Raw genomic sequence first — 14,198 nt, forward strand, 5'->3', positions numbered from 1 at the left:
TCCTCGTTTCTAACCCAGGGACGGAGCTGGGGAGAAGCCCCAGCCCTGAGGGGTCAGGGCTGTGTGGGGACCAGCAGGGCGCACGCGCGGGTTCAGGCGGAGGGGAAACGCCACCTGAGGCGCACGGAGAGCAGCGCCCGTGCGCGCCGCCGCCTTCAGCCGGGGGATCGGGCAGAGTGCCGCCTGTCCCGCAGCGGGTTGAGCCGGGCTGAGCCGGGCTAAACTGGGCTAAACCAGGCTAAGCCGGGCCCACAGCGCCGGCACAGCCCAGCGCTGCCCTCACCAAACATGGCCGCCGCTCTCTGCCCTGAGCAAAGATGGCCGCCGCGCGTCCGCGTGCGCAGGCGCGCGGGGCTCGCGTGCGCCATCAGCGCGCGCCGGCGGCGGCGGCAGCGGCAAGGTAACGGGGCGCGGGAGGGGGCGGCCGCGGGCCGGGACCGGACTCGCGTGGGTCCCTACGAGCCCGCGGGGACACGGTGGAGGCAACCCCGCGGGTCTCCGGAATGCGGCGTGACCGTGTGCTGGCTTCCCCAAGGTTCCTATCGGGGCCGGGTTGCCTAGAATAAAAGCCTCGACTGTCGGTTTTCGGTGCTCGCAGCCCGCCGGGCGAACCCCTCGTGTTGTCGCTCCCGCCGTGGGTGCGCGGCCCGGGGTGTGGTTTGGCGTTGGTGCGGGTGGCAGGGGGCTCTGGGTCTGCTTTGGGGGTGTAGCTGAGGGTGGCAGGTGTTCCCTTCAGCCGCTCCCTGAGCCGGGAGAGCCGCAGCTCCTCTTGTGCCGAGCCGCTGGTAACCCGTGAGTGGCGGGGTCGCAGCAGCACGGGGGCCGGGGGAAGGCGCTGCCCTGCTGGGTTCGCTGCTCAGGAACCTGATGGTCGCTGCCAAAGCCAGTGTGGCACAGCCCGGAACCCGGCCGGCCCCGCTGCGAGCCGCCTGGGCGGGGCGGAGCGGCCGCTGCAGGAAGCGAAACCGAAAGGGAGCTCGCTGCCATCTTGGCCGTTCCCCGGTACCGCTCCGCCGGGACGCGTCCCGCGGGTCCGCCTTTCTTTTTATTTTATTCTCATAAAATAATTTGGCGTGCGGATGAGACTGAGGTAAGAGCGTTTTTTGCGAACCCCCTCTTCCTGTTTCTGGCTCACGGAGCTGTTGTAAAACGGGGTCACTGAGCAGGGCAGCGGGACTCCCTCAGAGCGGACTGTACTCAGCTTATCCGTGTTTATTGTAAAAATAAATCCTGGTGATGGCAGCCGAGTGCAGTTGTTTAATGGAAGTGAAATTTAAGTTGACCTTGGGGTGTTTGGTGGCGATGGGGAGCTTTATAAAGATGAGACTTGCATCGGAAAAACGATGTGACGATAGGTGTCTTAAGGAGGTCACGGAGGAGCAGGCAGAACGGGGACCCGGCCGTGTGTATCATGTTCCATGTCTTTATCCTCTCAGTTTCGCAGCAAATGTTATCAGAAAATTAGAAAATGCTGGGCTGAATTCCTTACTTTAGAACAGCATGTTAATAGTTTAGTCTTACCCCTGTACCCCAAGAGGGCAGCACGACTTTGTGTGATAGAGTGAAATTTGGGCTGTAATTGAAAAAACTCGTCATACTCTTGCCAGCTGCACACCTGTCCAATTTCTCTGCACGTTATCACTTTCATTCCCCTGTCATGTGATGTTTTACCTCTACAGGTCACATAGAGTCCAGGGAGGAGAAGACACTTGGGGTTTCAGACTGTTTTAGCCATGAATCTGAAAATAATTGCAAGCCTGGTTCTGTGTGACCATGCAAGCTGCTCCAGCTCACCTCCTTGCACTCCTTTATATCCTCATGCCCCCATTTCTCAGGTTGCAAAGTAGGTCTGAGATTCTTCACTCCCTCGGGCAGGGGAGTGCAACTTGCTGTGTTTTAGGAGTGCATCCTGAACAGGCCACCAGCCCTGTGCTGCTACCAGGAGCAGAGGGCTGTTTATGTCAAAATTGCTTCTTGTGATTGAGTTTACCTGCAATTTGGGGCTGCTGCTTCTCTGCTGGCAACCATAGTTTGCCGTTTGTGTTTACAGGACTAATTTAGACTCCTAGAAAAGTAGTAAAAAAAAATCGACAAGGCAGAAGGTATTTGAAATACTGGGAAGCTGTTTAAACTGCATGTCTGGAATCCTGTGGTTGTGTAAAGACCTTCTGAGCTGTTGTGTTTTTTCTCCTCAGGGCGGGAGAGTGTGGAGTGAGTGGCAGCTCCTCTCCTGGCTCCTCAGCAGCCTGGTTCCCCCGAGTGTCCCCGCAGTGCGCTATGATCAGAGGCACTGGCCGAGGCAGAGGCTCGTGTCTTACCCAGTCCAGACAGAACTGCCCCAGCACTAACCGAGGTCCTTTTAACCACCCTCGTACCCCACAAGAAACTAATCAGGAAACCTTTTTACACCAGCGCTTCCTAAAGGAGCAGGAGGCTGAAGTGTGTGTGTTGCAGGGGCGGGGATCACACCCGGAGCCGCGCGGCAGAGGCGGGACACCGGCTCCTGCAGGCAGATTGCAGCCCAGCCCCGGCAGGTCTGCAGGGCGTAGCTTCTCCAGCCAGCACGGGACTGTGCCTCGCTACTGCCCTCCGCAGTACCATCGCCAGGACAGCTCCAGGAGAGATTCTGACTCCGTGAGGCTGGATTTCCAACAGCTGTCTCTTGCTGGGCAAGACTATGAGCAAGAGATTCTGACTGTTCTCAGGCAGCTTGGGGAGGAGAGGACTTGCACGGCTATTGATCTGGCACGTAAACTTAAAACTCAGAAGAAAGAGGTCAACCGGGTTTTGTATAAACTCTTAAGAGAAGGGAAGTTGCACAAAGGGGGAGAGACACGGCCACTGTGGAGAATTGCCAGCCCTAGCTCGGGGAGAGAAGGAAACCCTGCTGAACACAGTGCCAGTTGCACGGATCCAGCTTGTGAGGGCAGAGGAGGAGAGCAGAGCACACTTGGCTCGGGAGACACAGACATGGCTGAGACAAAGGAGAAAATCTGCAACTACTTGTTCAGTGTGGTGGAAACAACAGCATTCAATCTTGCCAAAAACATTGGGCTTTCCAGAGCCAAGGATGTTAATGCATTCCTTAGTGCTCTGGAAAAGCTGGGAGATGTCCACAAGCAGAATGCAACTCCTCCACGATGGTCCCTGACAAACAGGAAACGGGAGAGGATGCAGATGAGGCTGAAGGCCAGCACAGTAATGCAGATGGCAGATCCCACACCTCCTGAGGCAGGTCTTCCCTCTTCCTTTGTCCCTCCATGTGCCCCAGAGATGACTACAGCTTTGCCAGCAGTGAAGAAAGAAAGTGTGGAAAATGAGCAGCAGCCTTTGGGTCAAGCTGGTCAAGGCAGTGTTGGTGACACAGAAGCAGATGCATCTGAGGACATTAAGCCTGAGTTCTCCAGTTTGAGTAATTATGATAACTCAGAAAACAGCAAGTGGACCACAGACGATATCCCAGATAATCTGAATGCTATCAACAAGCAGCCTGATAAGTCAGAATGCATCATGAATTCTCAGTCTTCCCCCAGTTATGCTGCCCATTTTGAAGCTGCTTTCCCATGTACACCTGTAGAGAAACTGATAGCTTGTCAGGAGAAGAACCCAGTGAGTGGCCTTACTGAATATTCCCAGTACACATACCAACACTGTGATTTTGTCATGTTGGAGCAGAATGGCCCCTCTCATGAACCACGGTAAGAAAATGTTCTGCTTTTTCTGAGCTCTTTTTCCATAAAATTATTTGACTTCAATTAAGTTCACCACTCATTAAGGGGCCTGCAATTAATATTTCTTTCATTTCTGAAGGATTAGTCTAGCTGATTCCTTGCATCAGCTTAAAAAATAAAGCAAGCCTAAAATTTAACCCTAGGTAGCCCAGTTTTGGCATTCCCCATTCTGAGCAGCAAAGATGGGATTAATTTCTTCACTAGGTTGCATATCAATTACTTGCCTTCAGTTTGATCATATAAAGGGAAACTGGTCTGTCTAAGCTGCCTCTCAAGATGCTCCCACCCTGGAAATGGTGTCAAGGGAGCCCAGAACAAAGTGTTTGGGATCAGGTGTCTTAAGTTGAACAAGGTGGCCCCACTCTGGACATTGCTGTGTTGTAGCAGGTCAGGTCTGAGCTGAGCATGTGACATGACACTGCAGTTGGTCAAGTCAGTCTCTGGAGTCCTGCTTCCCCTTGCAGAATCATGGCTGTTACTGTGAAACTCTCCCTATGTGCCACACTGGAATATGTCAATAGATCCACTAGAGGGGAAAATTGGCCTGATTTCTAAAGATGGGGTCCCAGGATTTTCTTATTTTGTTTTTTTGGTTGTTTTTTTTTTTAATGGATTCAGTGCCATAATCCCTCTCCAGATCTGGTTTGACCCACTCTCCTTAAAGCAGATTTCCAGGGATGGAGGATGGAAGATCAATTTTTGTTAGAGTTCACAGGAATAGGGGAGGCAGAAATGCCAAAGGCAAGAGATTTATGTGAGGCTAAGATGGGTGCCCTGGATAGCCACAGAATGCCAGAGGGAGGAGAATTTTTTATTTGGTGATTTTGTCTTCTGCACATGGCAGCCTGGATTTACTCTCCCAGCTGGGAGCTGACTATTTCTTTGAATTCCAAGAGCAACCTTGCTTGCTCTGAGAAGAGCACATTTCTGCTTCTCAATGTGTCCCTTTGGTTTTCTCTTTCCAAGGTTTAAGTTCCAGGCAGTGATTAATGGGCGCCGATTCCCACCAGCAGAGGCAGGGAGCAAAAAACTGGCTAAGCAGGAGGCAGCATCTAATGCAATGAAGGTCCTGATAAGTGAAGTGGAGAATGGAAGGCATGGTGGAATTAAATGTGAAGAGCCATTTCCCTCTGACAGCTCAGAAGCAGAATTGGTGAGTCCAGTTTTCTTTACTTTGTGAGGCTGCTCGGTGTTGAGTGTGACACTGATTTCCACCATCTTCTTGCTGTAGTCTTTGCAGCTGGAGCCAGAGCTGTCACCTGCAGCAGCTCACCTCAACCTGCTTCCTGGCAAGCACCCTATCAGTGTGCTGATGGAGTATGGTCAAAAGTCAGGGAACATAGTTGAATTCCAGCTGCTCTCTCAGGATGGCCCACCTCATGATCCTAGGTATGGCATATTCTTGTCAGCTTTGAGGGAGGGTGGAAACTCCCTTCACTTTCCTTCCCCTTCAGCATGCTGCCCACATTCCTGGACTTGTCACTGACCTGGGTGAGGCTGAGTGTTCCTCTTAGCCAAGGATTCTGGGCATGGCTCATCCAAGACATCTAGTTCCAGAAAGAGACCCAAAGCAATGCCATTTCTCAGAGAAAGGATGCTGTTTCTTCTACCAGAGCAGGAGTTGGTTTTAGTCCTGTACCCTATCTAGAGGTGCTCTGCTGGAACTGTGTAGGGCCATCACAGGAGATTTCAATTGCAGATAAATTGGAGACAACCCAGAAGGATTTACCTGAAAGTGGGAGATGGGGATAATAACCAGGTTGAGACACCTATGGTTAACACTTTTCATGTACTATAATGTCCTGTCAGGTTCAGCTACTGTGTGAAAATGGGTGACCAAATTTTCCCCGCTGTGGTAGGAAACAGCAAGAAGGGAGCAAAGCAAATGGCAGCAGAAGTTGCTGTGAAGATTCTTTCTGGAGAGTCTGTACCCCATGTCTTGCCTGAACAGGTATAAAGAGCATCTTTAGAATACCCAAGTGTTTTGAATTGGGTGTTCCCTCCCTCCCTTTTATTTCCTGTTCTGCTGCATTTCACCCCACAAGGTCATGTGAGGCAGAGCTTTGCTGCTGCTCTTGGCCTGCACTGAATGCAGCTGCTCAGTGTTTAACAGCCTTCTCCTTTCTAACTCTGCTCTAGCCTGTTGAGAAGCCCCACAGTGACCAGCCCATGCACAATATTGCCACTCCAGATGAATCCAAGGTGGTGAAAACAAAGGGTGTTGGGGAGCTCATCAAATATCTTAATGTCAATCCTGTCAGTGGCCTGCTGGAATATGCCCGTTCCAATGGCTTTGCTGCAGAGTTCAAACTCATTGACCAGTCAGGACCTCCCCATGACCCCAAGTAAGTAGCAGCATCTGACAGGAGGAAATTTTGCACTGCTGCTGTTGTCTTAGGAAAAGGGCAGAGAGCTCAGAATTGCTGCTGCCTTTTGAGATGGCAGCAGGGCTAGTTGCTTCCTCTGCCAAATCTTGTCCCTCTGATTCCCTCCTCTCTCCACTTAGGTAGTATAAAAACCAAACTGAAATCCACAGATTTCTTGTTCCTTTGTAGGTTTGTCTATCAGGCAAAGGTTGGTGGTCGCTGGTTCCCTGCTGTAACTGCCCACAACAAAAAGCAGGGCAAGCAGGAGGCAGCTGATGCAGCACTGAGAGTCCTGATTGGGGAGTCAGAGAAGACTGAGCGCATGGAAGGGATGAGTGTGACTGAGGTAAATCTTCTGCCAGAGCTGGGGTTGTGTTTGTAGTCCTGCCTATCCTCCTCCTTTCAGTCCAGAAGAAAAATGCTTTCAAAATCAGCTGTGATCCCTTTGTTCTCTGCAAAGAGAACCTGCTATGGTTTTCCTGAAGTGGGTTAGATGTTTCCTCAGGGCATAGGCATACCCTTCTGTCCTATGGGCCTCTGCTTTAGGGCTAAGTTACTACTAAATTCTTCCACAAGCTACTGAAACGTGTTCCTGTGGTAGAGTAGGAACATGCTTATTTTTAGTTATGTGACTTTTTCTTTGTGCTGCATTAAAAATTGTGTGTCAGCTCAAAACATTCATGCATCAGATAAATGCAAAGCCCTGGTTGTGTCAGGATGGCTGTCCCAAACTTGGGCTGATTTAAATCACACTTAGAGTGTTGTAATCTCTGAAAAGCCTCGTTCCAGGCAGAACAACTGAGCACTGCAGCTGGGGCTCTAAATAGCAAAGCCATCAGGGAGGATTTGTCAGCCAGCAATGCTGGAGGAGGTGAGTTGGTCTGCACTGGGAATGGATGTGCACTCTGCTCAGAGGCAGCCAGAGGAGGAATTCCTCCAAAGCCAGGAACAGATTTCCTTGGCTGAGTCTCTGGAAATAGGCAGGTTGGTTTTGTTCCTTCTTGCTCGGGGTTTTCCCTGGCATTCTCAGGAGGCCATTCCTCAGCCTGTGTTGTTTGCTGCTGTCTCTGATGTGCCTGAAACAGAACTCAAAGCCTTGCATTAAGGTTTCCCAGAAATACCTGAAGCAATTTCACCTGCCCCTTGACAGAGCATTGCCCAAAGCTCAAAATTTCCTGTGTTCTGCCTTCTGCTTGGAGAGGTTAGCTGGCACTGGAGTTGCCATACACCTGCTGAGCCTGTGCTGTTGTGCCCCCTCCCAGCTCCCTGTGAGTGGCAGCACCCTGCACGATCAGATGGCCATGCTGAGCCACCAGTGCTTCAACAGCCTGACCGGCCGCATCCAGCACAGCCTGCTGGGCCGCAAGATCCTGGCTGCCATCATCATGAGGAGAGCACATCAGGGCTTGGGAGTGGTGGTCAGCATGGGAACAGGTATGAGCAGCTTCTTCCAGCACATTCTGAACTCTTTCCCATGTTAGATTTCCTTGTCAGCCCCGGCTCAGAGCTGGATGTTGCTGTAGGCTCCTTCGGAGAGGGTACAAAACATTCCCAGACTCACATGGTGTCACAAGTGATCTGGTTAGAGAGAGAGAGAGGACAAAGCCAATGTGCCTGCAGCTATATTGCTCTTAATCTTTGCTTGCATTGCTGCATCCAACTCTGTGCATCAGAGCATGGCTTCCTTATGTGCTACAGCACACGATCCCCCAGTTTCTCACAGCCACACAGAGCTTATCTCCCTCCCTGCTTTGCTGCCAGGAGTGATGGGCTGAAAAGCCCTCGGCAAGGCACAGTCCCCCAAAACTCAGGGCAATTTAAGTCTGTCTGTCCCTAAAGTGCTGTCCCTTTATTTTCTTAACTGCTTCTGATAGTGATTTAATAGGCAGGGTTCTCATGTTGGTGCTGCTGCTCAACAGCCCAAAAGAAATAAGACATCCTCCCTCTTTCTCTGAAGCCATCTTGACTTTGATACCTGCCCTGTTATTTAATCCATTATTTGTTTGTTTGTTACAGGAAATCGCTGTGTCAAAGGAGAAGAGCTAAGCTTAAAGGGGGAGACAGTAAATGACTGTCATGCAGAAATCATTTCTCGAAGAGGTTTTGTGAGGTGAGAAAAGGGGAAGCTCAAAAGGAAATGAGGGGGGCTAGCTCCTGCTAGGAGCTGCCCTCCCATTCTGGAAGGGTGTAGCTGAAACACACCCCTAGTTCTTTGCTGTGCTGAGAGTTGCTGTGATTCTCAGACACTGTTTACTCATGTCTTGTTGAATAGAGGGAAGTTATTTCTGATAAGAAGGGGCCATGCCTAAATTATGCCCAAATAAGTACTGAATGGGAGACTTGCCAGGATCCCAAGGGCTACATCTGATGTACTTGATATTAAGCCTCCTGCTGAAGCTGCTGGGCTGATGTGCAGGGTGCTCTCCAGCCTGAGCACAGCTCCTGCCACACCAAGCCACTGCAGGCTTGGTCTCTTGGCCTTTCTGTGTCTGGGTGTAGAAGGATTCAGGAAAACATGCTGTGCATGTTTGCTTTGGTAAGTCAGCAACCCTTTTTTGGAGGCTGGAAAGGGTATTCCCAATTAAACTGCACAATTCTCTCCCTCTCTCACCCCTGCTCCTCCCTTCTTCCTCTTCTTTTCTCACATTCACTGAGGCACTTTATAGTTTTTGAAACCTAAAGTGAGATGAAGCTGAAGTGCTTGGTTAACATCTGTCCTTTGGTCATGAACAAAAAAATCAGCTGCTTTCTTCAAGCCTTTGTGTGCTGCCACCGTGCTCTGCATTCCTCAGCAAGGGAAAGTGTTGAGGGCAGGTCCCTGGGAAGTGATGAATCAGGATTGCATCTTGCTTACTGTCTGTTTTAGCTGTTAATCTTGACAGCAGTGGCTGCTCTGGCACAGCTCTGCCTCTCCTTGCAAAATCAGTCCCTGCCCAGGCTCTGCTCAAGGACTGTCTGCAAGGCTGCAGTTTTTCTTTAGTCCTTGACATGATGTTGGAGATTTCAGGGTTTTCCCTGGCCAGAAGCAGCCATAAATAAAATATCCCATCAGTGTAAACAGATCATGGGTTTGTTCTAACACCACTTGAATTCAGCTGCCTGCAGGGTTGTTTGCTTTTATTGCAAACTGGTTGCTGACTAAAGGTGCTGGTTAACAACCTTGAAGTCTTCTTCAGACTGGGATCAGATGCATGCAAGCAGCACCCAGCCAGGCCTCTTCTTTTCTCCTGCCACTGCTTCCTGGCCAGGATGCTGCTTTTCTACTGCTTGTCCTCTGCATGGCAGGAAATCTGCTGGATTCTTTGCCTGTTCTGTGCATTAAGCATTGTTCATTTCCTTCCCAGCATCCTCAGCCACAGCTCCTGGTCTCTGCTCTTCCATGTGGCAGGAGGGGGTGATGTGGGACCCTATCTGTCAATTGAAGCATTCCTTGTCTGAGAAGCAGGGCAGCCTTTTGACAGGATGGTGTTATTTTCAGGTTTCTTTACAGTGAGCTCATGAAGTATGACCCGTCCAATCCTTCCTCTGCAGAAGAGAGCATTTTTGAGCAAGCAGGAGGAAAGAAACTCAGAATAAAGAGCAGTGTTACCTTTCACCTCTACATCAGGTTTGTGGGGAGGTTTCAATGCTTGGCATCAGCAACACTGTCACTCCCTTGGCCCTGACTGTTTCCTCTACAGTCAGTGCTAACCAGGGAGGGTTTGTTTTCCAGCACAGCACCATGTGGAGATGGAGCACTCTTTGATAAATCCTGCAGTGATCAGGCAAACGAGGTGGGGCAGCCCCAACACCAGCCTCTCTTTGAGAACCCCAAGCAAGGCAAGCTGAGGACCAAGGTGGAGAATGGTGAGTGCAATCACTTTCTGCATGGTGGGGTGGCTTCATTCCTCTCCTCTGAGCCTTTCTGGTGCTCCAGAGCTTCATTACCCCTCTCTGTGTGCTGCTGTGGGATTTGAAGCATTCAGGAATCAAAAGAGGTACATGGGAGGTTTTAGAGAGAGTCCCTTCTCCTTCCCAGCTCTGCTTGTTTCACTGCCATGCTTGTGAAGTTTGCAGCTGAAGTTTGATGCAAAGTTGAGATCTAGGTCTGTGTCTCCCCTTTTCAAGCAAAGTTTTATTCTGCCTCAGCCATGTTGAAAATCATTCCCTGAACCTGATCTCAGACTCCTGAGTTCCCTCTGGATATCCAGAAATTTCTTGTGCAGTTGCTGATGGGGTTTTGATCTATTGAATATCTGACTCTGTACAGAAAATCTTTCATCTTCTCTTGTGCAGGGGAAGGCACCATTCCTGTGGAGTCGAGTGACATTGTGCCCACATGGGACGGGATCCAGCACGGGGAGCGCTTACGAACCATGTCCTGCAGTGACAAAATGCTGCGCTGGAACGTGCTTGGCTTGCAAGGGGCACTGCTGTCACACTTCCTAGAGCCAGTTTATCTGCACTCTGTCACACTGGGTGAGAACCTCTCTGTCCCTCAGGGTTAAATCAGGCTGCAGTGACAGCTCAGATCACTCCCCAGTGTGATGGCAAAGTTTGTTTATGGAGGGTGTAGGAGTAACAGACTGAAATGACTTTCTTGGCAGAGCTGTTTGGAAATACAAAGGGAGTCTGTGGATTTTAGGCTGTGGGTAGAGTCGGTGTCTCTCCAAATTCTGGATTTTTAGGAGGCACATGTGATCTAGGAGAGTGAGACAAACTTTGTGTCTTCAGTGAGAAATGCTGCAGTCTGTAGACCTTATAAGACCTTGTCTTATAGGATACATGTGGCTGTGCTGATCCACATGCTGTGGGGTTTTGGGGAGTCTGTGAGCAGTGCTGCAGTTCCTGGGGTTTGGCCAATCCTGTTTCCTAACACCTTTGTTTCTGTCTCCACAGGTTACTTGTACAGTCAGGGTCACTTGACACGTGCCATCTGCTGCCGCATGGAGAGGGATGGGAGCACACTGAAGGAAAAGCTCCAGGCTCCTTATCACATTAACCATCCTGAGGTACTGCAGCCATTGCACCTCTTCATCTTTCTGTCCCCCATTCCTTTGTGTGTGGGTTTGGGAGTCCCTGAGGTGCTCTGCAGGGAGGGCCAGCCCTTCAACCAGGGGCAAAAATTAGTGACCAGAAACAAAGAAACATACAATCAAGGGATATCCTGAGTTGGGAAGGACCCACAATGTCTCATCAGGTCTAACTCCTGGCCCTACACAGGACAGCCCCAAGAGCCTGACCTCTCTGTGTCACTCCACAGTTTGGGGGTTACTGGCAATGTCTTAATCTGGAAAAAAAGGACACTAAAATTGCCTCTCTAGCCTTCAGTTCAGTAAGAACCTTATCCTTGCAGCTGTGGAAGGTTTGGGATGAGCTAAAACTCTGAGGGATGAAAGGGGCAGAAGGCTGACACAGCAGAAGCAGGTTAAGGAACCCTCTTGTGCAGGTTGGGCGAGTCAGCGTGTATGACTCTGCAAGGCAGACGGGCAAGACAAAGGAGTCCTCAGTGAATTGGTGTCTTGCTGATGAAAGCGAAGTTGAAGTCTTGGATGGCACCAAAGGGAAAGTAGATGGGTAAGAAGAGCCTTTCCTGACACTGCCTTTTCCTGTCTGGGGAAGGGGGGCAGCTCTGTGGTGGGGAGTACACTCTGCTCTGTTACAGCACCCTATGCATGGGGAGGGTTGGATGGAGAAATTACAAACAGACATAAACAAGCTCTCCTGGATGAAAACAAAGTGCTGCCCAGCCTGCACTCTACCATAGAGCCCTGCCAAGCCCAGAGCTCCTCCAGCATGGGATTTTACCTGAGCCCCCTGCTCCTCTTGGCTCTTTTCAGTCTCTGTCCCTCACTGCTGCCATTGTCTTCCTCCTCAGTCTGAAGCTGGAGGTGTCCCGCGTGTCCAAGAGGAAAATGTTCACCCTGTTCCAGCAGCTCTGTGCAAAGAACAACCGTAGGGACCTGCTGGGGTTCTCAGTGTACTCAGATGCCAAGGAGGCAGCCACAGCATACCAGGCAGCCAAGCAGAGCTTCTTCAGCACCCTGGAAGAGCTGGGCTATGGCAGCTGGATCCGCAAACCCCAGGAGGAAGAAAGTTTCTCTGTCCTTGATGCCTAAGGAAGAGCTCTGCAAGGAGTGGGGGGTGAATGTGCACAGGCCTGTGCTCATCCTTATTTCACCACGTTTTTTGGAGTGGAATCAGGACTGTGCAGCAGTTTCCTCATAGGTCCAGCTGCCTTGTTTGTCCCTGTTACTCAGACCCTGCGTTTCTAAAATGTGCATGTAAATGATTCTCCTTTTTTTAAGCAAGGGTAGGCTCAGTCCCCACTTGCTTTTTTATAGTTTTGTCCCCCCCTTTTTTGATTTTTTTTAAAGAAGGCACGAAAAAACAGAGGAATTTTCAAGACTCTGAGGTTAAAATCTTTGGACCATGTACTGCAAATCCCTCTGGAAGGTTTTGAGGCAAATTTTCTCATTTGAGATTAAAAAAAAAAAAAAAAAATCAAGTTGTTTGACTGGTTTTCTGTGTCTGTTGGAAAATGACAAGCCAAGCTAGGACATGAAACTGACCTCTGCAAGGTGCAGCCAAAGGACCAGCATAACATTCTGCAGTAATAACAAAAAAGAAAGTTTCAGTAATGTTGGCCATGGGTTTGTTAATTCCCACTGAGGTGAAGAGGGGCCCATGGTGGGATTTGGAGAGGGACAGGGATGAGTTAGTATTTGCTAAAAGATGAAGGGAGACAGGTAGAGTTTGGTATTGAGCCTCTTGCCTCTGAAATGCTGGGGCAGGGCTCTCCCAGCTCCTCCCCTCACTGCTAGCTCTAGCATGGGGTGTCTTGTCTCTGGTGGCTGCAGGCCTTGTCCTGTGTCTGTGTCTGAGCTGAACCACATGCCAGAGATGCTGGTGGAAGGTGAGAATTAGCAATGCTGTTTCCATCCAACAGCAAGTTTATTGGGTGTTGTTGGAGCAGCCCCTTTCCCTGTGCAAGGCAAGTGCTGCCTTTGCCTGGGATGAGAGCTCTCTGTCTCCTGACCCAAGACCCTGCCTCTGGCTGTGGCTCTCCACAGGGAGCAGCCAGGCTGGGGCCAGGCAGGGTCACCACACAGTCTGGCTCTCACAGGTTCCCCCTGCCTGCAGCTGCCCATGGACATCCACTGCCATGCAGAGCTGTGAGGGGTAGGAGCTGCTGCCTTGGCCCCCAGAGCAGGGCTGGGGGGCTCCTCTGTCAGCCTCAGGCACAGCTCCCTGAGCAGCTGCTATGGGAGCTCCTGTTGTGCTTCCCACACCCTCCCAATATCATAGATCTCCACTCCCCACTGGGTGCAGCATGACCTCCCCCATCCTGCACTCGAGCTTGGACCAACAGCAGAGGTGGGATGAACTGGGACAAACCCCTGGCCTGGGGCTGCTTTAGGAGCAAAGCTCTTAACATTTAGGCTTGCACCCCTGAGAGCAGGAGCTCCAGGAGCAGCAGCTGGGATTTCTCTGGCTGGGTGAAGTGCTGGGATTTAAATTAATTTCTAGCGTGCGGCTTCCCCTGGCCCTGTGTGTTGCCAGGCCCTGCCAACACCACTCCCCCCAGCCCCGGGGATTAGTGGTATTTATAGCAAATGCTCCATTTCAATTTTCCCCAATGAGGCCAATTCCTGCTGGCCAAGGGAGTGTGGGGAATGCTGCTGGCCGTGGCTGTCAGCCCAGTGACCCACGGTGTGGCTCGGTTGCCAGCAGCTCCCAGCTTGGGTTGATTAATTGTGTTTTCCTTTTCCTTGTGCAACTCATCTTATGCCTGCTCTGGGCTCCAGCACACTGAGCCTGGAGTGGAGCAGAAGATGGAGCTGGAGCAGCCCCTGGCACTTGCTGCCCTGGCCCTGCCTGGAGGTAGGACCTAAAAATAGCCTCCTCCTGCTTGGTCCATGTGTTCGCCTTGGAGCCAGAGCTGAACAGCTCTGTCCTCCTCCCCATGCCTCTGCTCCAGATCTGTCATCTCCTGGGAGCCCCAGAGCTGGCACAGGGGCTGGCAGCACCAGGCTGGAGCCAGGGGCTCTGGCCCCACATGGCCTGAGAAGAGATGCAGTGAGTAACTGGTGCTCCCAGGAGCAGAGGATAGAGCTGGGCA

The 14,198-nt window shown here is 51.1% G+C and overlaps 1 protein-coding gene across 3 annotated transcripts; it reads left to right on the forward strand.

Annotated features, from left to right (window-relative positions):
- Nucleotides 1-317: 317 nt before the first annotated feature.
- On the forward strand, nt 318-12,575 carry ADAR (adenosine deaminase RNA specific; the record flags this gene model as incomplete). 3 transcript variants are annotated; one of them, XM_079329361.1, is made up of 16 exons in its annotated part: nt 603-1,090; nt 2,196-2,353; nt 2,455-3,698; nt 4,698-4,884; nt 4,963-5,120; nt 5,541-5,682; nt 5,871-6,076; nt 6,287-6,443; nt 7,360-7,531; nt 8,114-8,207; nt 9,576-9,704; nt 9,810-9,943; nt 10,373-10,555; nt 10,976-11,088; nt 11,526-11,653; nt 11,955-12,572. In XM_079329361.1, the coding sequence occupies 14 exons, from the start codon at nt 2,971-2,973 to the stop codon at nt 12,193-12,195; spliced, it is 2,772 nt and encodes a 923-aa protein (XP_079185487.1). In that variant the 3' UTR covers nt 12,196-12,572. The 3 variants fall into 3 exon arrangements, with proteins under 3 accessions (XP_079185485.1, XP_079185487.1, XP_079185486.1); XM_079329359.1 differs by lacking the exon at nt 603-1,090 and adding an exon at nt 318-400 and having other exon boundaries at nt 2,196-3,698; nt 11,955-12,575; XM_079329360.1 differs by having other exon boundaries at nt 2,196-3,698.
- Nucleotides 12,576-14,198: the final 1,623 nt, after the last annotated feature.

Source organism: Erithacus rubecula (genome assembly GCF_903797595.1).
Source record: "Erithacus rubecula genome assembly, chromosome: 33".
Lineage (NCBI taxonomy): Eukaryota > Metazoa > Chordata > Aves > Passeriformes > Muscicapidae > Erithacus > Erithacus rubecula.